The sequence below is a fragment of the Panulirus ornatus genome, chromosome 58 (assembly GCF_036320965.1).
Source record: "Panulirus ornatus isolate Po-2019 chromosome 58, ASM3632096v1, whole genome shotgun sequence".
NCBI lineage: Eukaryota > Metazoa > Arthropoda > Malacostraca > Decapoda > Palinuridae > Panulirus > Panulirus ornatus.
Window position 1 is genome coordinate 23,944,740 of NC_092281.1, and position 27,479 is coordinate 23,972,218.

Consider the following 27,479-nt stretch of genomic DNA (forward strand, 5'->3'; position numbering starts at 1 on the left):
AAGTCTCTCTAAGAGCCTCTTTATCACCTCATGTCTCCCCCAGTTGTAGCTTATAATTTATATAAAGCCTCCTGGAGATCTCTTACTGTCTCTACGAGTCTCTCTCGCTCTCTCTTTGTCTCAAGCAAAGTCTTTAAAAAAGGTCTCTAGTCGAAAATCCTAAAACAGATTATTGTACCTCTCGCAGTCCTCATGAGTCTCCTACAGTCGTAAAACCAGACTGTAAAACGGGGGAATGTATATCAAACACTGACACACAGTCTTATAAAACACATCTAACGACATCAAGGGATATCTTTTCGGATATCATCATAAATAATCTTGTTTCTTTGAGACATTAAAATTCCTTGTTTCCATCCACGAAAAACCAATACGTCTTCTTCCCCACATCCTTTAACAATATGTCCCCATCAGGTCAATAGCGATATATCCGAACACTCTTGAAGAGCCCATCTTTACTCATTCCTCTTTTGTAATTGTGGATTTACTTGCTCTGGAAGAATACCGGCATCAGCTCTATATTCCCCTCGATCAATCAATCGTCTTTTCTCAAGAATTCGTCACGTCTTGTCGTCCGTTGCCAACCACCTCCTGATTGTGGTATACGGTCCCCTCCCTCCAGACACCACCCGAACTAGATCGTCGTCTGTCGTTGTCCCGTCCAAGGGGAGCACAACCTAGGGGGGGGGATGTGAACCGCTTCCTCTCAGCTAATGTCTACACTTGGCCACAGACCAGTGACCTTCCTCACGTGAATGTAACACAAAGCCAACTCTGAAAGTATGACGTAGTGTAGATGTCGGTGTCGTAAAAAAAAAAAGAAAAAAATCTCGGAAAAGCAGGGTTTACGAAAATCCGGAACAGTGATCGTATCTTCCTACGATTGGTCTGTGGGATCCTTCATCAAAGATATGATCTGTCAAGAGGGAGTGACTCCCCATTCTCAAGGTCATGTTCAATAATGGCACCGATACTGAAAGCCTCCTACAGACGTGATTTTCCTTAAATTTCCTTAATCCAAACCTTTAAGGAGGCATCAAACGTCGAGAAATACACGCAGGAGTTAAATACTTTTTTTTGGAGCAGTACGACAGAACTGGGTAAAGTGTCAGGTTTGGTCTCGTGAATCGTACGTGTGGCTATCAAAAAGTCAAGAGGAATCCTACAATTTCAAAACTCTTTTTTTTTTTTTACAACTGTTGGCACAAGGGGAATTCTGTAACGTTGCCCTACAACTCATGGATAGTGTTTTTAGACATGATTGGTAACGACGTAGTTATTGGCTAAGAAATCAAGAGGAATTCTGAAATTTTAGTTCACAGCGATTACAAGAGGAAGCAAGGCTTGAATTTTAGCATCTGTAGCAGCGGCTGATGTCCAGGCTTCTCGCTCTTCGCCATTCAGTAACCGACCAACCTGGCCAGACCACCAGTAACACACACACACACACATACATCAAGTGGGGCTTCAACCAAACCACTATCTGAGACAACCCCCAGTTCGAACCTAGGGCCAGGGGGAGAGAGAGAGAATTAAAAAAAAAAAAAAAACGAGTAAAGATCTAGAGTGGTTTGGAAGTGGTCCTTACTGGAGGATCTCTCTAGGGTGGACCTGGTGGAGGAGGAGGAGGAGGTCGAGGCTAAGGGTGGTCTCAGAGTTCCATATGCCAAGAACACAAGAATCGATAAGGAAGAAGAGGTAACTCTTGATGTGAACTAAAATAAATCAAAATGTAAATTTGCAAACTACACATTTATTAATTCTTTCACAATAATAAAAACATAAGAAATTATAAAAATGAATATATTATACTTGCAGACAGCCTGTCTATCTCTGGCAAGCCAGGTAGGGCGTCACCGTTTAGAAAAATAGTAGTAACTTTGTGACTAGAAAGACAATAATAATGACAAATTCATATATGAAACAGGAATGGGCTGCATATAATAATTTGAGATGCAAGTATGGTTACAAAGACAGTCAGTATCTTGCAGTTCCGTTGGTCACCAGGAGCGAACGACGCCGGAGCCACGGACGGGAGGGAGGGACGGGGGTGGTGTGAGTGGGAGCCAAGCTCTTCCCTGGACAGCTTGGGAAGCATAGATCAGTGCCAACCAGGCCTCACTGCCAGCCAGCCAGCCAGTCTTGTCTGTCTGTCTGTCTCCCCATCCCTCCTACCGGCTCCTCCGGCACCGCTGGCATCCGGCACACCTCCAAGCGTGTCTAATTACAATCTTAATTACACAGTGATTATCATCTGACTATTGACAAAACAACAACCCAGATTCATTAAATTTCTGTGGGTCATTGACAGCTTAATATATATATATATATATATATATATATATATATATATATATATATATATATATATATATATATATATATATATATATATATATCTTGCCCTTTCCATTAAGACTAAAATATTTTTTGGAGCAACCAGAGACGTGTTGATAACCAGTGAGGCGGCCGAACATGGGGCCTTCCTTGGCTTTATGACCACCAGTGAACTCGCCCCACTCGTGTCTTTAGATACATACATACATATATGTATATATATATATATATATATATATATATATATATATATATATATATATATATATATATATATATATATATATATATAATTTTTTCATTGCGAAGATTAGCCCTGGTATAGCTAGTTCGCGATCAGGCGTGCACGAGCCAGGTTCAGGCGTGTTGTAGCCCAGATCTAGCGTATGTTTCATGGCCTGGCACTGGCGAATTCTTGGGAGCCTAGATCTTGACCTGGCGTAGCCTGGACCTGGCTAATCATAGCCTGGGTTCTGGCGTATTCTAATCCTGGACCTGGTATATATATATATATATATATATATATATATATATATATATATATATATATATATATATATATTCTTTTTTAAGCCTGAGCTTTAACACATCCCAGCTTATAGAGACACTTGTAAACGTACCAGTCCAAAACTACACAACAGGTAAGGTGAGTTTTAAAAGGATCTTTGCAGACAGAATGTGGGTTATGCTACACCTGTAGAAATATTACCAAAATATTAGCCATCATTCGCACAATCACTGAAAACTTGTGAAAACTAACACAGATAACATTCAATATAAAATCCCCGGGGCTGCAACACGGCCCTCGAGTTATGTATTCTACAATGTATCTACTGATCTACCCTCGTCTACCGTCGATATGAGAGATAAAACATGTAACAGCAAAATATTCAACGTTCTCCTCAAAGACCCTCCAAACCATCACCACTTCTGAAAAAACCTTTCTTTCCCTCTCGCTCTCGCTTTCTCACTCTCTTTCTCTCGCTATGCAAAACCGGTTTCACCTCTCTCATACACACTTTCTCCTTTACTCACACCCTCGAGCCCATCTTGTCACCTTGGTTTTTTTTTTTATGGTGTCGCCATTGGCGGCGGCACACACACACACGAGTATCGTCGTCACCTTGTTCCTCGGGACAAAAAAAAGAAAAAAAAAGGAGTTTGTTAAGAGGAGACCCTGGGAGGCGGGCCAGTGAGCCGCCACACCGGCAGGTCCCGCGGTAGGACCTCCGGAGAGTCACACAGAGAGGAGGTTACTTTACTCCTCGAAGTATCGGATCATCATTTGTTACCCCTCTTTTTTTTCATGAACATTTTTGTCTTCACAGTAGCGTGGTGATGACTGATTGGGTTAGAACGGTTATACTCTTTTTTCCTTTTATATATATATATATATATATATATATATATATATATATATATATATATATATATATATATATATATATATATATCATTTTTATAGTCCCTTGTCAAGACTGGCGCGGGAGTGTTCCTCTAAGGTTAACAAGATTGGGTGTATATTTGTACTGGACCGCTACTGCATTCTCCTATCACACGTCTTATCACAAAATTATTTAGTTTTCGTACCTTACGAGAAACCGTACCGGTTAGTTAATAGTTGTACAAGTAAGAAAAATATATGCCATATTTGTTAATGATAATAAAGAGTACATATTGTACAACAATGTAATCTTATCCATGCTTACAACAAGTGTGAACAGTCTCAATCACTCCTACGATAGAGGAACCCTCGTAATGTTCTAGCAAACATAACCTATGTACAGTTTCACAACCATCGGCTTTGAAAAGTCAACCTTTCAATTACCTTAGTCCGATAAGCCTTGGGCAACTCTGTATTGTTCTAGGAAACATGGGCATCTTCGTCATTATACTATAAACCAAAAGAGTCTATACCTGAGGCAGTACAAAATTATAAAAGGTGAAGGATCATGGCAAGTGGTGTCAGATCTGCTACTGGTGCGGGCGTGGGCGGCGGCGGCCAGCAGCCAGCTGCCCCGCCCACACGCCCACACGCCCGCCGTCCTCCTGCTGGGACACGCTCAAGTTCAGGCGACACCTTTTGATTTTGTTTCCGTGGCGGGTCAGGGAGACAACGAGGAGGCTGCTGGTGTTGTGGCTGGCCCGCCTCTCCTCTAGTTGGCCACCAGCAGGTGCTGGTATTGGGAGGCTGGGTACACGCCCATAACACCCTCGTTCAGCGCTGTCGCCTTGTCGCCCGCGCCCATGGAGGCAGCGCCGGGGGCCGTCCCACCCATCATAGCGCCACTTAAGGGTTCATACATAGGTGGGAACTTGTGTGCGGGCGCCTGTTGACTGGCCGGTGGGAGCAGGTCGGTGAAGAAGGACGGTGAGGTGAAGCTCTGGTCGAACATCCCGCGGCCCCAGGGGTTGTACGCCCCGCCCCCCGGGGCGCCCCCGGGGAAGTAGACCCCCTGGGGCTCCAGCGGCGGGTTGGGGCTCAGTGAGCGTGGCCTGGACGGGGGGAACTGACTGCCGAACCCGGCCGTCGCTACCGCCACCGCCTGCTGTTGCTGCTGTTGTTGTTGTTGCACGTGTTGCTGTTGCTGGATCATCTGGCGCTGCTTGATGTAGTGCGAGAACTCTGTAGGCGACATGCGGTTGGCACGTTTGGTACTTGTCTTTAGCTTTGTGGACCCGAATTTTGTCTGGGCGAAGGTAGCGGTTGTGAAGGTGAGAGGGGCGGAACTCTTGTTCAGGAAGGCGTTGATGGGCGACGCCTCCCGCTGTTTAAAGGGCGGCGTGGGCGAGCTGGCCGAGTATGGCGACGTCGACTTCGGGCTTATCGACACGTTGCTAAGGGACGAACTCAGGTTGTCGATGGGCTTGAAGCATTGTGCCTCTGGGTTGAAGGTCTTGGTTACCTCCTTGTCAAGGTTTTCCTCTTGTGTGGCGGACTCTGCTGCCTCTGAGTACAGGATCTTGATCTGACCTTTCTCTCCGATCCTGTAGGAGACCTCGCCAGGGTCGACCCAGACGGCGAGGTCTTCTGGCAGGTTATCCTTGATCTCTCGGATCTCCATGCCTGCCTCCCTCGCCGCCTTCTCCAGGACGGGGTCGATAGGGTCTCCGGCTTTGAGACAGCGGTAGGCGGATCCCTTCATGGGTTTGTCTGGGTACCAGTGGCCCTCAAACTTCTCCTTCAGCGCCTTCTCCAGCTCTTCTCCGAAGATGTTGACTCGCCGCCGTGGCAGTTTGTTGTACATATATGAAATGACGAAGTTGAGCGCCACCTGGATCTCAAGGTGCATTGTGGGAAGATTTGAGGGCGAGTCTTAAGGGCACGACAACGCTACTCGTGAATTGTGACGGGCAGCTGCGACAGGAGTGAGGTACCGCTGGAACACTGAGGTGCTGCTGCGAGACGGCGTGTGCTCACGACAGTGTTGATGGTGACGTGTCTTCTGCTCTGGTGAGGCGCTCCTGCCGCTGTATCACACGCTCCTGTAGAAGAAGAGCAACTGTTAGTCATTCGCATAATACGATAACAGAGATGTAAACACAAACCAACATAAGAAATAAAACACATCTATAGTATACGATATGATGCGACAAACTGTTCACACTCTTTGATGTTATCACCAACGCGACGACCAGTCCCTACTTTGTATACTTCTACACCTCATAAGACTCCATAACCCACCACAATCGAAGGCACAAGCACGTTCATCATATAGGTTCCTAAAACACTACCGCCACGATCAAGGTAAAAAGTGTGTTTATATGCACTGGGTTTCCTGTCCGTGTGGTTGGTAGTGGCGCCGCACTGCGTCGTAATCCGTGGGCCGGAGCGGCCGCTCACTAGCAGAAATACACACCCAGTAAGGTATTAGGTTAGCACGAGTTCTAATACCGTACACCTTCACGGGTTATCATCACCACCTGCTATTATGTGGCACATAGGAAGAGGGAAAGAGAGAGAATAATATAAAAAGAAACCGTTTCTAGATGTTTTAATTGTAGTTTTTCATTTTAAACAAGATTAAGTTTGAAAATTCCACTAGGGTAAACATGCGACGCTGGGAAATAGTTGGCTCGGCAGTTAATCCTGCTACCCTAACCCTGCCAGCAGTCCGCCAGGCTCGCCAACACCCCACCCCACCCCAACTCGCCAACCTGCAGTTTGCATCCGAGCCAGTGTTGCAGATCGCATTCCTCATCAATAACTGTAGTGCCTATGAATTCCTAATACACACCGCCAGCTGGTCTGAGAAGAGGACAGAATGTCTATCAAGCCCGAGGTTCAAGAATTTCAGCTTTGAAACTAGCCCGAGTGGGAGGGGGATCGTTAGCCCAGCCTTATGGTCTATACCGCGCAGTTATATAACATATTTATTACCGACACTGTGGGAAGATATCGAGCGCAGGAGGTACTGAACCAAACCTTCCATGTAACCTTGATATGTCTGCAGGGAAGGAGGAGGAGGAGGATAACGCACATCTCCCGAGAAAGACGTTTGGTAATGTACCACGTGACCCGTCGGGTATGTTTGCCAGAGCGATTAATGTCTTGGAGCGGGGAATACTTTTAAACCAGACATCCTGGATCAGATTTCCTTCCCCGTGGCTCAAGGGAACGAACATCCCGGTTTATAACGTATCACGTCACTCTGAAAGTTCTCCTCTGTTGTTGGGCTAAAATTTCTGAATTAGCACGATTTTATATATATCCTTTGAATGTAGTCTATTAACAAACGCCGTCCGGGAAACTAACCAAGCCACGAAACCAAACTCTAGTCGATCGGGCTTCCCTGTCAGGTGGTACAGAAAAAAAATCATGAAATTCCAGCTGAGGAGCGTTTGACTATTCATCATTGTACATGCTGCAGTCGTCTCGAGGCAACGTAAGAGAAGGAAATATCCCCTTCATTATGCATGTGATGGTCGTGAATAATATATCTATCATCCAACAATTGTCAGGTACTGAATATTCGTACTGTATATATTAATAATCATCGTTTGTGTACGTACACATTGGATAGCGACTGTTTATCTATGGTACAAGAAAGCAGTATATATATATATATATATATATATATATATATATATATATATATATATATATATATATATATAATTAGTGATCTTTGACAGCACGAGGCGCGAGAGGTTTCAAACCTATACTAGTAAAGTTAGTAGATATGAATAATAACAGAGTAGTAGCTAGGATGGCATCAGGGCCAGAGTGCGCGTGGGCGTGGGGGTAAGCGTTGCCTGAGGGTGGAGGACCACGGAAATGTTGTGCTGGTGCCTGAGGGTGGAGAATCACCGGGGGTTGGGTGGGTGGTGCACACAATGCGCTCTTCTTTTCCTCTTGACCTTGACCACTCCCTCAAGATTCTCTCCCTATTAAACACATTCCCAGAGTTCCCATCGGCTGCTCAGACAAATAATTACTCTCCTGTGACTCTCCTCATGACGGATCATGTCTTACAAGATGGCCAAACCTTCACAAGAAAAAAAAGCTTGAATAAAAAACAGGTTCCCAGTTGTATTTTTATCTTTAGTTCGTCCTTTTCTGAACATTCCGCGGGCAGAAATCGATTAGGCTTGGCTTCTGTAGGCGCGGAATTTTCCCCTATCTTCACAGAGTGGAAAATTTGCATAACGAACTTGAACCTTCGTGGGTTTTAACTTGCCATAAATAATGATGAAAAATAGGACATTTCTTAATGCGCTGAAGATCAGTTGCTGATCTGCGTCAGTGTGGAGCAACGATGACCTTGACCGACCGTGTCCATGTACGAAACGCTTCTGCGTCTGCTCCTCTGAACACGGAATTCTGACGCAACACCCCGATGGTTTCGTTTGCCACGGCGTCCAAGGATCAGGCACTTTGAGCCTTACGTTCGCCTTCCGCTCGGCTCAAGATAGTATGTTTTAAACAAGAGGTAGTGAGGAAAGCGTCTTTAAATATTTGAGCCGCAAGAGTCAAACTTGATGCTGCCCTGCATTTACGTCTCTTTGACCTTGACGTATTTGCTCGTATCTCCCGGCTCCAACCCTGCGTATTATGCTGTATTCCCCTTGTAGAGGATGATAATTCATTATAAATTAAGTCTCGACGCAGGACATTCAGGACCCCACCATGCTCCCCACGCACCAACCTCCCCAGTCCCTCCCTACACCCCGCTGCCGGCAGTGTTCTGGAAGGTTCTGGCGAGCGTTGCCGGGTCGCTTATAGTTAGGTGGCGTGTTGCCCCCGCGGGGGTATTTTGATCATGGTGTGTCACCTCCCGCGCCCCGAGTTACGCTCTACAAACATACACACGCACATACACACACACACTAACACACAAACAAACAACACAGTAGACCGATATATATATATATATATATATATATATATATATATATATATATATATATATATATATATATATATATATATGGTGGCTGTGCGAACAGAACTGAGAACAAAGCTTAATATAGTTCTGCGTTGTACATCAGAACAACACCCTAAAATGTCAACAGACACCAAATATAGTCGTGAGCGACTATGTTGCATGCAAAGCCACTATCATTACCGGTCGTAACATGTAACTGTTAAGCATCGGGGCGTCCACACCTGCACCACGAAAATAATTTCGTAGTCTTCGAATCCACGATTCAATCAAAACTGAGGCTCAGAGTCGTTGAATTATTAAGGTTCTCTTAAACTGGGTTAATCAACTTCCTCCTACAACGGTTGTGAAAAGAAAATGAAAACACTATTTAGCAACTTTTCGCCTTCCCAGTTTGAATGAAAGCCGAAGTTGTTTACATTCTGTGGGGGAGAATTTTCTGCACCATTACAATCTATTGGCTTCTCAACCTAACCTACACAAGGGCTTAGCAGGCTCTTGCTCCCGCTGGAGTTATATATGTGTATGTGGGGTCGCCTTCAGTGATGCCAGAACGGCTATGTAACTTATATTTTAAGTTCCCATAACAACGTAATATTTTAGATTCATAGGACTAGTGTAATTAAGTTATACGAGTGGAAGGACCCTCTAAGGGCTTGCAACTCGCAATATTTAAACCAGTTTGTAAAACCAGCGGTTGTGTATTGGCGATGCTCCGTTTACACTAACCGTTATTTATTGAGGAGCGGAACAGTTCGGGGAAAGAAGGTACTGCCATTTAAATGACCATTGGACTGATTTTAACTGCAGACGGTGCAGTTCTTAAAAGAGCTTTCAAGTGATTTTAAAGGTTTATGGGGCAATTTTGGAGCCGTTAATTTGCAGGGCGCGGGGATTCATTTTAAGAGAGGTGAAATATTTGAGGAGGCCGTCAAGGAATTTAAGGGTTCCTTTCGTTATGTTAGCCATTTTAAGACAAGAGGACGACCCATAAGCACGACGGAACGACCTCCTTCGATATGTTGGGGTAACGTTTGACCAAACCATTGAGGGTCGGGTCGTGGGTTAGTCACCCTCGTTCTCAAGACCCGTACAGTCATTGCCCAAGGGTCGTACGGTCGTGCTCAGGAGACGTACCTTCAGTTCTCAGGGTCGTACCGTCGGGCTCAAAAAGGATTTTTTTTTTGTTTTTGTTTTCCAGGTGTTTATTGAATAATAAACGGCTAATTACAACACTCTTATTTATCACTTCACTGGCTACGGTGTGGGCAAGACTAACGTTACAGTCATCAGCGGAGCAGGGAACACCTATCTATCGATCAAGGTGGAGGAGTGAACAGGATTTCCCTCAAGAGGAAACTAGCGAAGTGAATAATTTATTCATGGCGTGTCAAGAAGGCAATTAAACTTTAATTCATTCATGTGAGATAATAAAACCCATTAAAACTAGTAATCATATAATACTGGAGGAAATCAATTGTGACTCAACTGGAAATAAATCAGAAATATACCAGAAATAAAAATAGAGAGGTGTTTAAAATATCAGACAATAGTGAAATATATTAGGAAGTACGAAGACTTTTGAAGTATACGTAAGTAGCGACGAGAGTGTAATTACGGAAAGAGTGAAATATATCTGTACTACAGAGGCAAAGTACAAACTGAAATGTACAAGTGAAAACAGAGACCAACAGTGAGATATTCAAAAACAAAAGCAGTGAAATATACAAGCATGTTGGAGGGAATAAATGAAACAAATATAGATGAAAATATGAAATATATCAAATAGACAAAACAAATATATTAAAAAAACGTACTGAAAATCGTAGGAAATAAAAGTAGTCACAGAATACATCAGTTATTACTATGAAAAAAAATATAATAAATATATTAAAGGACTGGCAGATAAACTTATCAGGACAATAAAGGAAGACACGGATGAAGTAAACCAACACCCGGAAATATTATATATATCAGGATGCAAGACTAAACAGTGAAATACACCAGGAGGCATGGCTACAGTGAAATATATATGCGCACGGGAATAAATATTCGAAGAATACCAGGTTGCAAGAATGAATTATGAAATATATCAGGCAGGAGACCTCAACACTGAAATATATAGGGCAGAACGAAGTACAGACATTAGACATCTATCAAGTCTCAGGAATAGATAGTGAAAAATATACTTGTACGAAAAGATAAACAGTGAAGCATGTCGGCACGCGGGATAGAACTCTGGAATAAAAACATAAATGATAAACTAAAAAAGAAATTATATACAGAAATGTACATATATCTTATTAGCATATAAACAAAAGGCAAAAATAATCTTAAATGGGAAGAAAGTCAAAACACTGATGCCCCAGATGGCAAAAAAATATATATGAAAATATTTGTGCAAGAAGAAAACCCGAAATAGATTAATCCCTTGAGTACGACAGGACGACCTTAGAGCACGAGCGTATACGACCCTTGGGTACAGTGATGCGACCCCGGGCCTTATAATGACCTGTTCACCCTCGTACAAAAACGATTATTGACCACAAGTTCACTTGGCGTATACGCGTTCGCCAACGCACGCCTTCATATCACACAACTTCGTATGGTCGAGAGGTCTTCAGAGTGCGAGTTCACCGACTGTGTTGGCAAAACAGTTCAAGCTGCTGCTGGCCTAGACTGAGGAACGCTACAGTAAAGCTAACGGTACTAAAACCAGACGGGTCCGCCACACCCACTCCGAGTGTTTCTTAAGTCCAACGGTCCCTACTACAGCAGGCAGGTCCTCCTCCGCCACTCGGAAGTACTAGGCGGGTCTACGCCCACTCCAGGTGGTTCTTCGGAGTCCTGGACAGCCTAGAGGAAGGGGACAGGAGGGGAGCGGGTGAAGGGAAGTGGAAAGGGAGGTTGTGGAAGGTTGAGAATGTGAAGGGTAAGGTTTAAATGGAGGAAAGGGGTGGGAGGTAGGCCGAAAGGTGACATGGCGGACGTTCGAAGGGATGGGAGGAGTGTGAGTGTGTAAGAGCAAGTTGACTGAAACCAATAGTAGGGAGAGATATCAGTATCAGGGGGCAGAAACGCACCACTATGAGGGAGAAGCACGACAGTATGAGGAAGAAACACACTAGTATGAGGGAGCGGCACACCAGCATAAGAAACCGGCTAGTAAGAGAGGAAAGAAGCACGTCAGTATGAGGGGGAAACACGGCAGTATGAGGGGGGGAAACAAGGCAGTATAAGGAGGTAGTGGGACGTGGAGGAGGAAGAGGATGTCATGTAATCGTGTGCCCTCTGCCACACAGAGGCCTGGTTGGCTGGGGCTGGGCCGCTCTCACTCACTCTCACCCTCTCTCTATCTCTCTCTCTCCCTACGGAGTGGGGGTTGGGGGCGGGCCTTCAGTCCCGACCCACCGGTTTATAGATCAGTGTTTCCCCCCTCCACCCCACACCCTCATCCCACCGCCCACTTCCCACCCCACCACCCAAGGGGCTTTGTTTGTATACATGTTACTGACATGTGAGGCAAGAGTTGTCTGACCTGGTGCCATAATCGTTATCTCTCTCTCTCTCTCTCTCTCTCTCTCTCTCTCTCTCTCTCTCTCTCTCTCTCTCTCGCCAAACACCCACATTAAGAAGGGCGGAGACCTTGGGAATGTATACTATCAACACTTGCTCCAGTTAGCGGCGGGATGTGTGGCCGTGACGACCTCCCCACATACGACCCCACCCATGACCCTCACTCACGCACCCCCCTTACCACTCCATCCATGACCCTCACCCCTCTCATCCTCACCATGACGACACCCCCCCCCCACCCCTACTCCCGTACCTTCCTCCCTCTAGTTCACTGAAAACGTTGGGGGGGGGGTAAGGGGGGGGGAATATTCCAACAGACTCCTGGGGGAAAAAAAGAAAGCATGCGATATTTACCCCCAGGGTATACAAGGGACACGCCAGCGGTTTTCAATAGGATTTACCGCTGATATGTTGTACTGTGACCCCGGGCCACAGCGCCAGGAAAACACACACACACACACACACACACACACACACACACACACACACACACACACAAAGGCTTATAGCTGACCTGGTGGTTGACCCGTGCGACCCATGGGTGTGATGGCGTGACCTTTGACCCGATAACTATGCCCTATGGATTATATACCATTGACTAGAAATCTACAGGCGCCACAACCTCATCGCTCCCCGCTGGGGTTGAGGGGGTTCTGGAGGTGGGGGCCCCGGTCACCCCTAGCCTCAGCCAGGACCGTCCACACTGGGTGTTGGAGGAGCCTGCCAGGCCAGGCCAAGCCTGGCCAGACCTCACAACCTCAGGGCCTCACGGCCCGAGGGAGACCCCCCGAGAGAGGTTGTCACCTGACGACGACGACGACGACGACGAAGGCTTCCCTCTACATCTCTCCCTCCTCCCTCTTGCCCCCCCCCTCCCCCTGACGCGACATTCGCGAGGGGCGTCCGGCTCCCGCAGCAGTAGCTGACGAGCGTGAATCAATAACCGAGCGTGCAGGTGTTCTGGCCCAGGCAGGCCATACGGTAACAGAGGAGGAGGGAGGGGGGGGGGGGATCCCTCCATGTGAAGTTACACCAGAGAGAAGAAGGCGATGATTAATGACGTCATCCAGGAGTTAACTAGGGAGGGAGAGGTGATTGACACCGTCACCCTGGTGTTAACTGGGGAGGAGAATGGCGATTGAGACCGTCACGCAACTGTTAACCTGGGGGGGAGGGGGGTTATTGATATAGTCCCCTCAGGTGTTAACTGGGCAGGGGAGGGGACTAATAACGTTCCCCAGTGTTAACTGGGGAGGGAGGGGATTAATAACGTTCCCCAGTGTTAACTGGGCAGGGGAGGGGACTAATAACGTTCCTAGGTGTTAACTGGGGAGGGAGGGGATTAATAACGTTCCTAGGTGTTAACTGGGGAGGGGCAGGAGACTATATTTATATCGTCACCCGTGTGTTAGCTGGGGAGGTGATTAATGACATCCCCTGGGTGTTAACTGGGGAGGAGGAGGAGGAGGAGGAGCTGATTACTACCGTCCCACAGGTGTTAACTGGGGAGGAGGTGGTGATCAGTTGCTTCCCCCAAGGATCAAATTGGTGAAGAGGTGAGTAGAGAAGCTTGGGGGAAGACAAGAAACAGAGAAAAATTATCATCCAAGAGTTAACAAGGAAGAGGGGAGAGGGGTGATTAATGCCGTCATTCAGGTGGTTCAAGGAGGACGACCGGGGTAGGAGGTAACTGGTGATTAAGCTAATGCAGCGACGTCAGTGTTAAACTGTGATGGGGGTAGGGATACAGGGTGGGGGGGGTGGGGGTGGGATGAAACTAATGCAGTGACCCAGGAGTTGGCTGGGAGGAGGGTACGGGACGAGACAGCTGCAGTGAAATAAGAATTAGCTGAGGAGGAGGAGGTGGGGGGGAGGGGTGGAGAGTGACCTACCCCCCCACCCCACCACCGATGCTCTGACCTGATGGGGTCAACGGGGGAGTGACCCCACCGACTGAAGGGAAAGTGAGGAAATATCACATCAGAAAACAGGCGACCTGAACCAGCCTTGAGGAAAACGGTAACAGGAAACGGAAGATGGGGAGGGGGAGAGTAACAACGGAGTGTACAGAGGGTAAGAGAGGATTAACGGAGGGGTGGTAAACTGAAGGACTATCAGCCTCCTGGGCATTATACCTCTATTTTCCACAGTAGTAACATTCTACGGAGTACTGTGGCACTGCCATGTATCACAAGCGCATTCGACACGGTATTATAGGATCTCTGTACGGAGCATCACACCATTACTCTCTCACGTAGCATTATCCTTTTCGAGCATTATACCACCAGACCCTTGGACTGTGTCATTAAACCGAGCATTATAACGTCCAGCCCCAACACCCTGCCATTTACGGAGGTTTAATAGAAACTATACGTAAGCATGATGCTCACATGGCCATTGCATTCAAGCCAGCACAGTGTTTCTTGTTGCAGTAACCTTTGCTATGTTATCCCTGTCGTGCAAGACCCTGCTATGTTATCTCCTGAAATGCTACTTATATGCTTTGTTATCCTTGTCATGCTAGACCATTTCTATGTTATCCCCTGTCATACGAGCCCCTGCTTTGTTATGTCATTCTAGCCACTGCTATGTTATCCCCAGTCATTCAAGTCACTGCTGTGTTATCCCCAGTCATTCAAGTCACTGCTGTGTTATCCCCAGTCATTCAAGTCACTGCTGTGTTATCCCCAGTCATTCAAGTCACTGCTGTGTTATCTCTTATCATGCTACATGACATGAGCGTCTTGCTGTTCTATCTAGTTCGCCACAAATCAAGCTTTATGTTAAAAAAAAAAGGGCATAATACATACACTTGGTATTTAAGGAGTTGTAAGACTCCAGCAGGTGGCTTTAAGTCACAACAGACAGATTCTATAATCCTTGTAAGAGCAACAGACTCCATAATGCTTTTCAGTGTAACAAACAGATTTCATAACGCTTGTATATACGCTATACAGTTTTCATAATACTTAAAATTATCGTGAAGAGTAAATGTATATTTGAAAATACAATAACCAACCTAGAATGTGCAACATCACTACAGAATCACAGTGTCAATGTTAATTACACGCAGTTTGCCTGCACTGCACAGTGCAAGATATGGAATGTAATGAAAAGGTACCAACTGCACAGTGCAGGATACACAATACAAGAAAATGTTGAAACCGCTCACCAGTACTATAACATTGCCGGTCTAAAATGTACCAAATGATATAAGAATGGCCAAATATATATATATATATATATATATATATATATATATATATATATATATATATATATATATATATATATGTGTGTGTGTGTGTGTGTGTGTGTGTGTGTGTGTGTGTGTGTGTGTGTGAACGGACGAGTCACTTTCATAAAGCATAGGTTATCGTCAAAATACAACAGATGATTTCAGAATGGTTCAAGCACTTTAACTCCTCCCCCAAAAGAGGAGACCTTGGAACACAAAGGATCCTCGTGTTCACCCCAGAAGGGCGCACAAGTGGCCAGATATTTTCGCGGACCAGGAAACACCTCACTGGGCCATACATGGAATCCTGGAGCTTGATTGGTCATGCTCAGAATCACTTAGGAATGCAGCGAGAGGAGCCACAATGCACGGAATCCTATCCCAATGCACGGAATCCTGCTCCAATGCACGGAATCCTATCCCAATGCACGGAATCCTGCTCCAATGCACGGAATCCTATCCCAATGCACGGAATCCTATCCCAATGCACGGAATCCTATCCCAATGCACGGAATCCTATCCCAATGCACGGAATCCTGCTCCAATGCACGGAATCCTATCCCAATGCACGGAATCCTATCCCAATGCACGGAATCCTATCCCAATGCACGGAATCCTATCCCAATGCACGGAATCCTGCTCCAATGCACGGAATCCTATCCCAATGCACGGAATCCTATCCCAATGCACGGAATCCTGCTCCAATGCACGGAATCCTATCCCAATGCACGCCAGCGTCAGGGGTAATATGCATACGACATGTGACCCCCTCCCCCCACCACCTTCTGTTCATGATGACAAAATATTAATGTTTGTGTGAATGGTTAACCTGCCTGGTCTGTAGCTCTCTGACCCACGTGTGGAAGAACCATTACTGCCACCCCCCCCCCCCCCCTTGAGCGCGGCGGACGACCTCTTGAGCACGACGGTACGTCACCTCTTGAGCACGACAGCAAGACGCCTTTGGCTCGACGTTACGAACCCTAGAGCACGACACATGGGGATGATGATGGCCTGGCTTATTCTTACCTGATGCTAGAACGGCCAGGCTATAGGCCAGGCCATCTTACTCAGGATCGTGCTTAGGGGGTCGTACCATCGTGCTCAAGAGGTCGTACCGTGTCTGACCGCCAGAGACCAAGGCCCCCTTCCCCACCCCCTCCTCTAGCTACCCCCTGAGCCAAGACATGACGATGGTCGCCTACAGTAGATGGAGGGAGGAAGGGTCCAGGGGAGGTCTGCCACTGTCATCCCTTCTCCATCGAGTCCCTTCGTTCCCTCAAGGTTTCAATTTTCATTTTCATATTTTGGTTTAAGTTTCTAAACTGACGTGTCCTGGTTTATTTTTGTCTGATCTGGTTTATTTTGATGAAGTTTTATAATAATTTTTCTTGTAGAGAAGGTCATTCTTTCCTCCTTCAGTCGACTGTGTTCTTGTTTCCGTCGCGCATGGAAATCTCTCCCTCCATCATTACGATGTATCCATCATCTCTCTCCATCACTCTTAATAATTTCCATCGCCGATCTCCTCACTACACATCTCCCCCCATCACTTACCCATTATTGGACACTGGACACCTTATCCTCTCCATCACTTAAATCTCCCATTTCCATCATTTCGCCCTTCCATTTCCGTCGCCTTACTCTGCCATCTGCATTATTTACCCTCCCTCTCCCCCCCCCCATATGTTTCCTTTCCACTTTCATTCCTTCCAAAACCGTTCCATCATATCGCACTTGCATTCCAGCCTTGATAACTCAGTGCTCAGCCACTCACCAGCTCAGAATAATCAGCCTCCTCCCCCGTCCCTCAACCACATCTGGCACAGTTTTCCTCACCAGTTATAGAGAGAGAATATTTCAGTCTTTGCTTCCACCAGGCCAGCCAGTGTTTACCCATTCCACCCACCTACCACCTCCTCCTCCTCCTCCTGCTGTCCATCCCTTTCCTGTATTGTTGATGGGATCGAATATTCGGCGCTGGATCTGGTGTGTGTCCGGTGTTACACACGCGACACCCCTCACCCTGCCACAGCCACTGCCCTCCCACCTCTCTCTCTCTCTCTCTCTCTCTCTCTCTCTCTCTCTCTCTCTCTCTCTCTCTCTCTCTCTCTCTCTCTCTCTCTCTCTCTCGACTACGTATGGGAAAAATGGGAGGGAGGGAGAGAAAGAAAGACAGAGAGAGGTTGTAGGGTTCGGGAGGGGGGGGGGGGGGGTCCACAGTGGTCGTAGGAGGTTTGATGGGGGTGGGGAGGAAGGTGGTTTGCATGTAAGGTCACGAATCTATTTATGTTCTTCCTTTGTTATATTTGTAGTGGAGTGACTGTTTAGTGATCCCGACGACGACCAAGTAGTAAACATGACAACCCGTTATTGTTCGTCCGTTGAGGGGCTTCGGGGCCCTTCTACTTACACATAAGAACAGGGTCTCACTCTTTCTTGGCTGAGGTGGTGGTAGGAAGTGCTGCGTGTTTTGCTGTGGTGGTGCTGCAGAGTGGCTGTGGTGTTACTGTGATGTTGTGGTGTTCTGATGTGATTGTGGTGTTATGGTGTGGTGAGGGTGGTATTACTGTGTGGTGGTGTTTTGATGCAATGGTGCTTCTCCTGGGTGGTGGCGGTGTTAAGTCGGTGGTAGTATTATAGTGTGGTGGCAGCGTTATGGTGTGGTGATGGTGTTATGGTGGTGATGTTATAGTGTGGTTGGTGGTGTTATGGTGCGGTGGTGGTGTCATGGTGGTGATGTGGTAGTGTGGTTGGTGGTGTCATGGTGAGGTGGTGGTGTTATGGTAATGTTATAATGTGATTGGTGGTGTTATGGTGCAGTGGTGGGATCTCAAGGCGTGATCGTGGTAGTAGAGGTGTTAAGGTCTGTTTGTTGTTGTGGTGGTGGTGGGGCTGTGGTAATGGCGGCGGTGGTGGCGATGCTGGTGGTGGTACTGGCCGTGGTCAACGTTGGGGGTGGAAGTGGGGGGTATTATGGAGCGCTGGTGGTGTGGTGGTAGTGGGGAAGGAAATCACTGAGGGTGTAGATTGTGTGTGTGTGTGTGTGTGTGTGTGTGTGTGTGTGTGTGAAGGGAGAAAGAGGGAAGGCGACAAGCAAGAAGGTTAGTGGGTACGATGAGAAAGCAGAGAGTCCAGAATGAAGGAAATCTGAAGAATGCCATGGGTGAAAGAGGGAAAGAAGGGAGGGCGTCGAGTGAAGGGAGAGTAGAACAGGGTTCAGAACAGCGTAGGGGAAAAGGGGGGGAGGGTACTGAGTGAGAGAGGGAGTTAATCTAGCTGAAGGAGAAGGTAGAATCATCGTGCCTTGTGAGGGAGGGAGGGAGAAGTGGATCTAGGCTGAAGGAGGGAGCTAGAGTTAAGGGTGAGGCATGAGGGAGGTACATATATATTCCGATGGAGGGAGCTAAGAGTCAAAATGTAGGAATCAATAGAAGGGTGTAGAATGAGGCAGGGGTGATGGAGGACTCAGAATGAGAGAGAGAGAGAGAGAGAGAGAGAGAGAGAGAGAGAGAGAGAGAGAGAGAGAGAGAGAGAGAGAGAGAGGACGCATGCACAGACCAAGGGGGAGGGATGATGTCAGTAAGCAGTAATGGTGCTGGTGTTACCTAACTCAGGTCATGAGGGGCCTGCAGCCTGGGCAGCACCTCACACAGTAGTACGGTACAGGACAGTAGCTTCCCATGCACCAACACCTAACACACACACACACACACACACACACACACACACACACACACACACACACACACACACAGAGCCGGAAACTCCTGAACGATCCTCAGAACACGAGACTATATCTGTATATTTCCCTTATATCTGAATGCACTGAGGTCATTTGCACTGGGACGGTTGCATCATGCTGGGTGAGGGAGTTTTAAACGTGTTTGTGACGAGCTCTCTCTTACTCTCACTCACTCTCTCACTCTCTCTCTCTCTCTCCCTTTGCTGCTGCTGCTATTGATCACACAAGGGCTCCGGTTCATGACTGTGCTTGCTTGCCTGCCTGCCTGCCTGCCTGCTGGGACCTCTCGTTGTGCTTGCTTGCCTGCCTGAATGACGGACAGACTCCTGTGCTTGCGAAGGTTTCCTCCTCCTCCTCCTCCTCCAGCTCCTCTGACGGCAGTTGTTTGTGTTCGACTCCTGTGGTGCTGATGGTCTGTGGTGGACCAGCTTGCACGGTGCAGGTGGGTGGGTGTGTGAGGCGCTGACCACACCAGGAGCTGACAATATGACTGACGGCTGTCAACACCCACGACACATTGGATTGGAGGGATCTGTGACAACACCTTGAGCTGACGCTGTAAACGGCAGCCACGACACATTAGTTGCGAGAACTGACAAAAGCATGAGCTGACACTGAGTGACTGACGGCTGACAACAGTCAGCAGGATCACATGCCTGGAGGAGAGCGCTGGTAGGGGCTGCTGGCCGCCCGCCTCCCTCCGTCAAACTGCTCCACTTGACCGACCCGGCACCTCTGGTGACGCCCACCACCACCACCACCAACACCACCGCCACCACCACCACCTCCTCCACCACCTCCTCCTCCACCAGAAGCAGCAGCAGCAGCAGTAGTGTGAGTGTAGCGCCTCTGCCACCACCACCACCACCACCACTTCTGCGGCTTTCCACCACCACCACCATCATGGCTGCCTCCACCACCGCCTCCTCCACCCAAACGTCTCCCCGCGCACGCTCCACCTACCAGGTCGATTCTAGCAGGAGGAGGAGCAGCAGCAGCAGCAACAGCGAGGCCCAACTGCTTTGTGTTGCTTGTAGGGACCCACACATAGCCGGCTTCATGCATGCTTGCCGCAGGCATGCGACGTATGCTGGGCAAGAGCACCCACACGCCCCCTTGGTCGCGGTAGCGCATGGAAAGCCCCCAACCACCCACCATGACACTGGACCACCCCCACCCCTGTTGATCCATTATTGATCATCTCTTCGCCACTTCACTTGTAATTACACCCATCAACTACCACTCATGGAAAGGGGGGGGGGGAAAGAGGAAGGAGGTTCCATCCTGCTACAGTCTGGCCAACAACGAGAGGTCTTCCCCTGAACTCACCACTACAACTTGCCGTCGCAGGCCGTGTATGGTGAGAGGTGCTCATGTGAATGTGGGGGGGGGGTGACAGAGGGCACTCATGCTGGGGGTCATAGGGCACTCATAAAGGGGGTCGGGGAGGCACTCCAGCGTGGGGGTCGGGGAGGCGTGTGCCACCTCAGTGTTACGTCAGGAGGCAGCCTCCCGGCCAGCAGAGGGGGCCGACTCATGGCCTCTCGGCACCCGGGCCCAACCCCGCGCTAAACCTTCCCCCCTCGGTCGGGACGAGACCACGCTAACCCACGCGGCTCTGAGAGCCCGCCTCTCCGCTCCTCAAAGGAGCTTGCAGGCACGCTGCATGCGGCTGGCTGTCGGGAGTTCCATCACACGAGGGAGGAGAGGAGAGGAGAGCAGTTGCTCTTGAAGACAACCCCCCCCCCCCCCACAGTAGGTCACTGCACCTCCAAGCATAACAGCCGCCTCCCGACCTGGTGGGGGTGGTGGAGGGCGGGGCTTCAGTTTACGCAAGCACCCGACGTGAAAAGGATGTTGATGAAATGCAAACGTGAAGCACACGCCAAGCTCCAAAGCACTCGGCCCTGCACTGTAGGCTAATGAGAACCGATATACTTGGCTGGCGTCCGTCGTCTCCCCCCCCCCCCCTCCCCCTCCCCACTGACGGACGCAGGTCATGAAGTTCACGTCCCTTGTTCCGTAATGACACGAATGTTGATCAGGTGTTATCCAGAGATGCCCAAGCGTGACGCGTCGTCTCCTCCCGGTGATCAATAATAGTTCAGCGAGAGTACAAGGCATCTTTGTTCACTCGGGCCCCTGTGGCTCCTTGCGTCATGTCACTGTCTCTCTGGCAACTGTGGCTCCTTGCGTCATGACACAGTCACTCTGGCAACTGCGGGTCCTTGCGTCATAACACTGTCACCCTGGCTCCTGTGACCCCTTATGTCATGAAACTCACTCTGGCCCCTCTGGAGGGCCGTGTCAAGACAAGGATACGTCAAGAAGAATAGTTCTCTCTCTCTCTCTCTCTCTCTCTCTCTCTCTCTCTCTCTCTCTCTCTCTCTCTCTCTCTCTCTTCTCTCTCTCTCTCTCTCTCTCTCTTCCTGCTGTCAGATACATCCTCCAGAAGCGCCTTGGTTGAGGCCGCACCTCCGTGCATGAGATGCTAGTTAAGGATACACATTCAAGATCTGCCCATCAGTCATGAGGCCACACATACATGTGAATGGTGTCAGTCGTTGCCATATATGTCGTTTGAGAGTTGCCAGCGGTGGCCACATACCTGGCCGGCCACATAACCCGGTTACACCTACAAACTGAAGCCATATATGTCATCCTTGTCAGTGATGAAGCCTCAGCTGTGGCTACGCGGCCGACTAAGTGGCGGAGAGAGAGGTTCAGCAGGCGGTCGAGAGGTCAGCCGCCCAGTGTAATGGGGTAGAGGGAGGTCTGCCGCCCAGTGTAATGGGGTAGAGGGAGGTCTGCCGCCCAGTGTAATGGGGTAGAGGGAGGTCTGCCGCCCAGTGTAATGGGGTAGAGGGAGGTCTGCCGCCCAGTGTAATGGGGTAGAGGGAGGTCTGCCGCCCAGTGTAATGGGGTAGAGGGAGGTCAGCAGCCCAGTGTGATGGAGTAGGGAGAGGCCAACCATCCAGTGTGGTGGGGTCGAGAGAGTCCAGCCACCCAGTGTGATAGGGTAGAGACAGTCCAGCCACCCAGTGTGATGGGGTAAAGAGAGGTCAACCATCCAATGTGGTGGGGTAGAGAGGGGTCAGTCACCCAGTGTGGTGGGGTTGAGAAAGTTCAGCCACCCAGTGTGATGGGGAAGTAAAAGGTTGGGGGGGGAGGTGGGGGAGGCGTGAAGTCGACCACTCAGGATGATGAGGGGTCGGGTGGGAAGGTGGTTTGGGGTGGTGGGAGGGATATAAGAGGTCAAGGGTCATCCTGGACGTCTATAAAAAGCTCTGAGGCCGCTGCCTGTTCCGTCTGTCAACATCAACCAATACAACAGAAGCCCTGACGCGGGGTCATGAATATGACCATGGCCCATGAGGGACAGCTGGCTTCCCTGAAACAGGTGCAGCACAAGTGACGACTGCAGCAGGAGCAGTAGCAGCAGCGGCGGTGGCAGTTGTGGCGGTGTGAAAGGCAGCAGCAGCAGTAGCAGTACTAACACCACAACAGCAGGAGGAAGAGTAGGAGGCACAGAGGGAGGGGCAGCAGGAAGACGAGCATACACACACGCACACACCGGCAGTACCAACACCAGGAGAGGGAGGCAGAGGGCAGCTGCAGCAGCCGTGGCATGTGACGGAGGAGGAGCCATGGGAGGCTGTGGAACAGATAGAGTAGCGACAGCAGGAAGAGTAAGAACAAACATCAGGGTTGCGATAGCAGAAAGTGGAAGAGCAGCAGGAGCAGGAGCGGTGGCGGGAGGCGCGAGGCTCGGGCCTAGGCGGTATGGGGGAGGCAGTGCATCTATTCAACTAAAGGCTGCGGTATTGATTTTTCCCTTCCCCTCAACCCCCGAGTGCTAGCCCCCCTGACCTAGTTTCTGGAGCCCCACGCAGGGAGGGCTCGCGGGGGGGGGGGGGGGGGACTGCTACCCTTTGTAGGGGAAGGGGGAGGGATGGGAGGCACCTGAGGCCCTTATCTAGGGGGATTGTGTGGCCATACGGAGAGGCCTTGCAAGGGGGAGACACCTATCCTTCGTTACTTATCTTGGGCCATTATCTACGGGTGTTGTGTAGCCATGCAGGGAGGCCTCGTGAGGAACCTTACTCCCCAGAATCAGGGGATACATGTGACCCTCCCATGACTTCCATGTACATCCATGTACAGATTGATGAGGGGGAGGGGGAAACCTCACGAAGGGTGAGAGGGAACGTTCGGTCAGGCACCTACGGTCAGTATGATGTTAAGAACCATTGACTCCTGAGGGCGTAGAGCTCGACGTGGTGTTGGGAGAATGTCTCCTCTTATCTTGGCTTTCCCTTCGTATCATTTATCAATTTACCAACTGCCAACGCGTTACGTTTTTTGGGATTCACTGCCGGCTTTGAGGTAACGAAGCATAAACGCTCGGCGAAAAATTAATGGAAACACGAAAATAGTTTGAAGAGCATCTATTTTGCTTTGTTTTTATTTTGGCAACCTTTGACGAACATACAAGGGCTGGCCTGGGGGTGGCACTTGATTAATGGATGGGAAATTGATTTTAGAGGAATGTATGAAGGTGTTTGGGGTATGGGAGTGCGGACTGAGGAGGGAGCAAAGTGGAAATATTCATAACACAGACAGACACAGTGGAGAGGTTGCAAGGACGCAGTGCAAAGACGTTGGTAAGGTTTTGGGGGTGAGGTCGGCCAGCTCCTCTGAAGGAGGCGACCCACGGGCGCCGGCGGAAGGCGAGGCCTTAAACCGAGAGAGGCTCTGAAGGAGGACGTCAACAGGAGAAAATGGAAGAGGGGGAAGGAGAAGGAAGAGGAGTATCGAACTTCAGGCCTGCCAGCCATCCATCATTGGAGGAATAGCAGGAAGAGGATCGGGTGTTCGGTGCGGTTCAGAACGAGAAGGATAAGAACCGGGAGTGGATAGGAGCCCAGGTCACCTAGCCTTCACGATCCGCGTCGCTGTCCCTCAGCGGCCACCACTGACCAGGTCTGCCCTGATGGTCCATCCATCACCTACGGTAAGACGCTAGGTCCTCGTCCTCCCCACATACCCCTACCCAATCTCCCAACACCCCTACCCATCTCCCAACACCTGTCCAGGCTTCCTGTGCTTCCCCACTCCCACAGTGTCTCTCCACACTTCCCCATATCGACCCACACTGACCTACCCAGATTTACTTACACCTTTCATAACCTCCCTTCACGATCCCATATTCTCCAACTTCTGTATACCACTAGGCTCAACTCCACACCTCCCTACATCGACCCACACCTCCTCCACGCCACACCATATCTCCCCACGCCATCGCCCTGGCGTCCACATGGCCAGGAAGGCCAGCAACGTGACCCATAGCTCCAGCGCCTCTTTCTGCCGCTACCGACCTTCCACCGACCAACCTCCTCATGTCACGAGAGGCCGCACAGTTATCAAGATCAGGCCTTCCTGCCTCTCTCCATTTTCTTCCAGCTCCTCTAAAACAGATTCGATACTTTCTTCAATCTTCTGTGAGACACAAAGTATCTGTAGTTTTGATTCCTTCTTATCTCTTCCACGAAACAATCAGAAAAGTATTCTTTCTTCACTTCGATGCAGTGAATGGAGTACACGTAGGCCCATATCCCCATCCTTTACAAGACTTTCCCTCATCTACGACATGTTGGAATATGTTAAAAATTTAGGCCTACGACGCTGACAATACATTCCTGTAGTCTTACGTGAGACTAAAAGGAGTGAAGAGAGTAGGCCTATATCACTCCCGATACTCTCTCTCTCTCTCTCTCTCTCTCTCTCTCTCTCTCTCTCTCTCTCTCTCTCTCTCTCTCTCTCTCTCTCTCCCAGCTCGTCTGTGACACAGTGAGGGAGGAACGAGAGGCCTATATCACCATTAACCATCTGTGGCAGCAGAGGGATAGGAGGGAGGGAGACCCAAGTCTGTCTCAGTTCTTCCTCCACTTCTGTGACACAGTGGGAGGGATATGGGGAGGTCTGTGATGGGGGAGGAGGCCTACGAGAGAGGGGAGGTGGGAGGCCACCCATCCCAGCCCCTGGAAGGGGTTGCTCGTCCCAGCTCCTGGCTTTAAGCTGATCGATAACTTGAGCCAGGCAGGTCGGGGGGAGGGCCAGGCCTGCCACCCCAGGGTCCTTGACATTCTCTGTACCCCCTCCCCCCTCTCCCGACCCACCCTCCCTCCCTTCCCCTAGCCCCTGCCTTCTGCTCATCCTAAATCACCAAACAGTCCACCACCTTCTTAAGCAACGAACGAGCCAGGCGACCAACCACCAAAAAGCGAGTTCACCAACCAAGGAAACCTTGACAAGCTTCTTAACCAACCACGTACCCAGTCAACAGACATGGCTCACCTACCCAGCCAACCATCAACCAACTAGCCAAGTCAGTCATCGACACGACTAACCAATAGTTGGGGCCCAGATGGAATGCCAGGTCATCGTACTCTGAGACCGTGGCCGTGCTGCCGGGGTTGTACTATCGTGCTCAAAGGTCGTACCGTCGTCCTCAAGAGGTTAACGTGATACCGGTTCTTAACAGCCCAATTCGCTAATCAATCTTGCGCATTAAGGGTTCCTTGGAGCCGGTGTGGCTTACCCACTGACCTACTAAAAGAGCTCATAGAACACACAACGTAGAACCAGTCGAATAAATGTATTCTATTTTCCCAATCTAACTATTCTACACAGAATACAGGAGTGTGATTAACTACAAGAAGCAGTTAAGACCAACTACCTACCTGACTAATTACCACTAACTAGCTCGTAGGAGAAATGTCTCTGTTGGCTGTTATTCCCGTTGGCGTTAACAGCGTCCTGGGTTGGGTTCCGTTAGAACACGTATCATCACGAGGGCTGATGTGTGCGTGTGTGTGTTTCTCAAGTCCCGTCCTTCCTGTGTTTACCTCCTTAACACACCTGCCCGTCATGGGTCCCGCCACCCACAGGTCGGTCGTATTTAAGGCGGTCTCCGTCACGCAACTTCCCCGCAACATTGTTCTATTTCGAGCAGTTATCGAGTAACAATATTCCTAAATGGCACCGACTTCCCCATTTCCAGTACGTGGTTCCGTTTACTGTACTGCGAGGCAGGGTGACAGATCCCCATATACTGAAGACGATTCACACGCCGCGGGCCCTCCGGCACCCCCACACCCCAGATGCAGTGAATTTACAAAACACACACACTCAAGGTCCAAGTCCCACTGAATATAGGCGCATACATTACTAGTCCCACTCAGTGTAAACACGGGCGGATCCGAGCTCCACTGAATATGCACGCACAGGGTCCGAACCCCAGTGAGAAGGTAGCGCTGTGACCTTGAGTGTCACAGAGTCACAGGAGTCATTATTTCGCGCATTTTGTTCTAAGTTTCGACCTTCAAAAACTGAGGAGGAGGTGGGGGGAACCCTGGAGCAAGAAAGTAATCTGTTTACGTAACATTGGGACCTGTTCCACCTCTTTTATTGGCAAAGTTTGAGGCCACGTAAGCCGCCTGACATAACCGCGCGGGTACGATTTTTAAGAGATTTCCCCTCCCCGGTTTTACGTCTTTCCCACTCCTGTTTCCTGAATTCTAAATTCCGGCTTTTATCTGGGAAATCCAACGATGATCGTGCGCGCACGTGTGTGTGTGTGTGTGTGTGTGTGTGTGTGTGTGTGTGTGTGTGTGTGTGTGTGTGTGTGGACTAAAATAGCGTATCTAGCGAAAAGCTGTAAACAGATGATTAACGACAAATAATCCATGTCATCAAAGCCCGCAAAAAACTGTGGAAATGACTGTGAATCAATACTTTCTCTCCCTACTAGGTTAGCGATGGCCCGTCCTGCCTGCCGTGCTCCCTGACTCCTCCATCGTCTGTGGCCCCCAGAACACCTCCATCGTCTGTGGCCCCCAGAACACCTCCATCGTCTGTGGCCCCCAGAACATCTCCATCGTCTGTGGCCCCCACAACAGAGCTAAGGTGGGTAGGTAGTTAGTATATGGCGAGGAGCTGCTCCAGCAGCCTGACTGTTGTGGTGGACAGGACAAATAATTGTTTGTTTTTCCCTCTGGGAAAGTGGAAGTTTACAGTAGTACCTGGGGAGGTGACTTAATCAGGGAGTGTGAAGTGTCTGGGGAACGCCATGGGTTAAGGCCCCCCCCCCCCCCAAGGAGACTTGCAGAACACGTGACAATGTAAACATATACAT

The 27,479-nt window shown here is 49.1% G+C and overlaps 1 protein-coding gene across 4 annotated transcripts in view; it reads right to left on the bottom strand.

Moving 5' to 3' along the window:
• Positions 1-1,733: 1,733 nt before the first annotated feature.
• Positions 1,734-27,479, bottom strand: part of LOC139766675 (protein Tob1-like) — a 91,461-nt gene continuing 65,715 nt past the window's right edge. For 2 of the 4 annotated variants that reach the window (XM_071695581.1, XM_071695579.1), the window contains exon 2: positions 1,734-5,823. In XM_071695581.1, the coding sequence (XP_071551682.1) occupies positions 4,494-5,630 (1,137 nt within the window). In that variant the 5' untranslated portion in view covers positions 5,631-5,823 and the 3' untranslated portion in view covers positions 1,734-4,493. Of the gene's footprint in view, positions 5,824-19,539; positions 19,561-19,938; positions 20,065-27,479 lie in introns of those variants that run through there. The other 2 variants (XM_071695580.1, XM_071695582.1) reach the window with 2 other exon arrangements.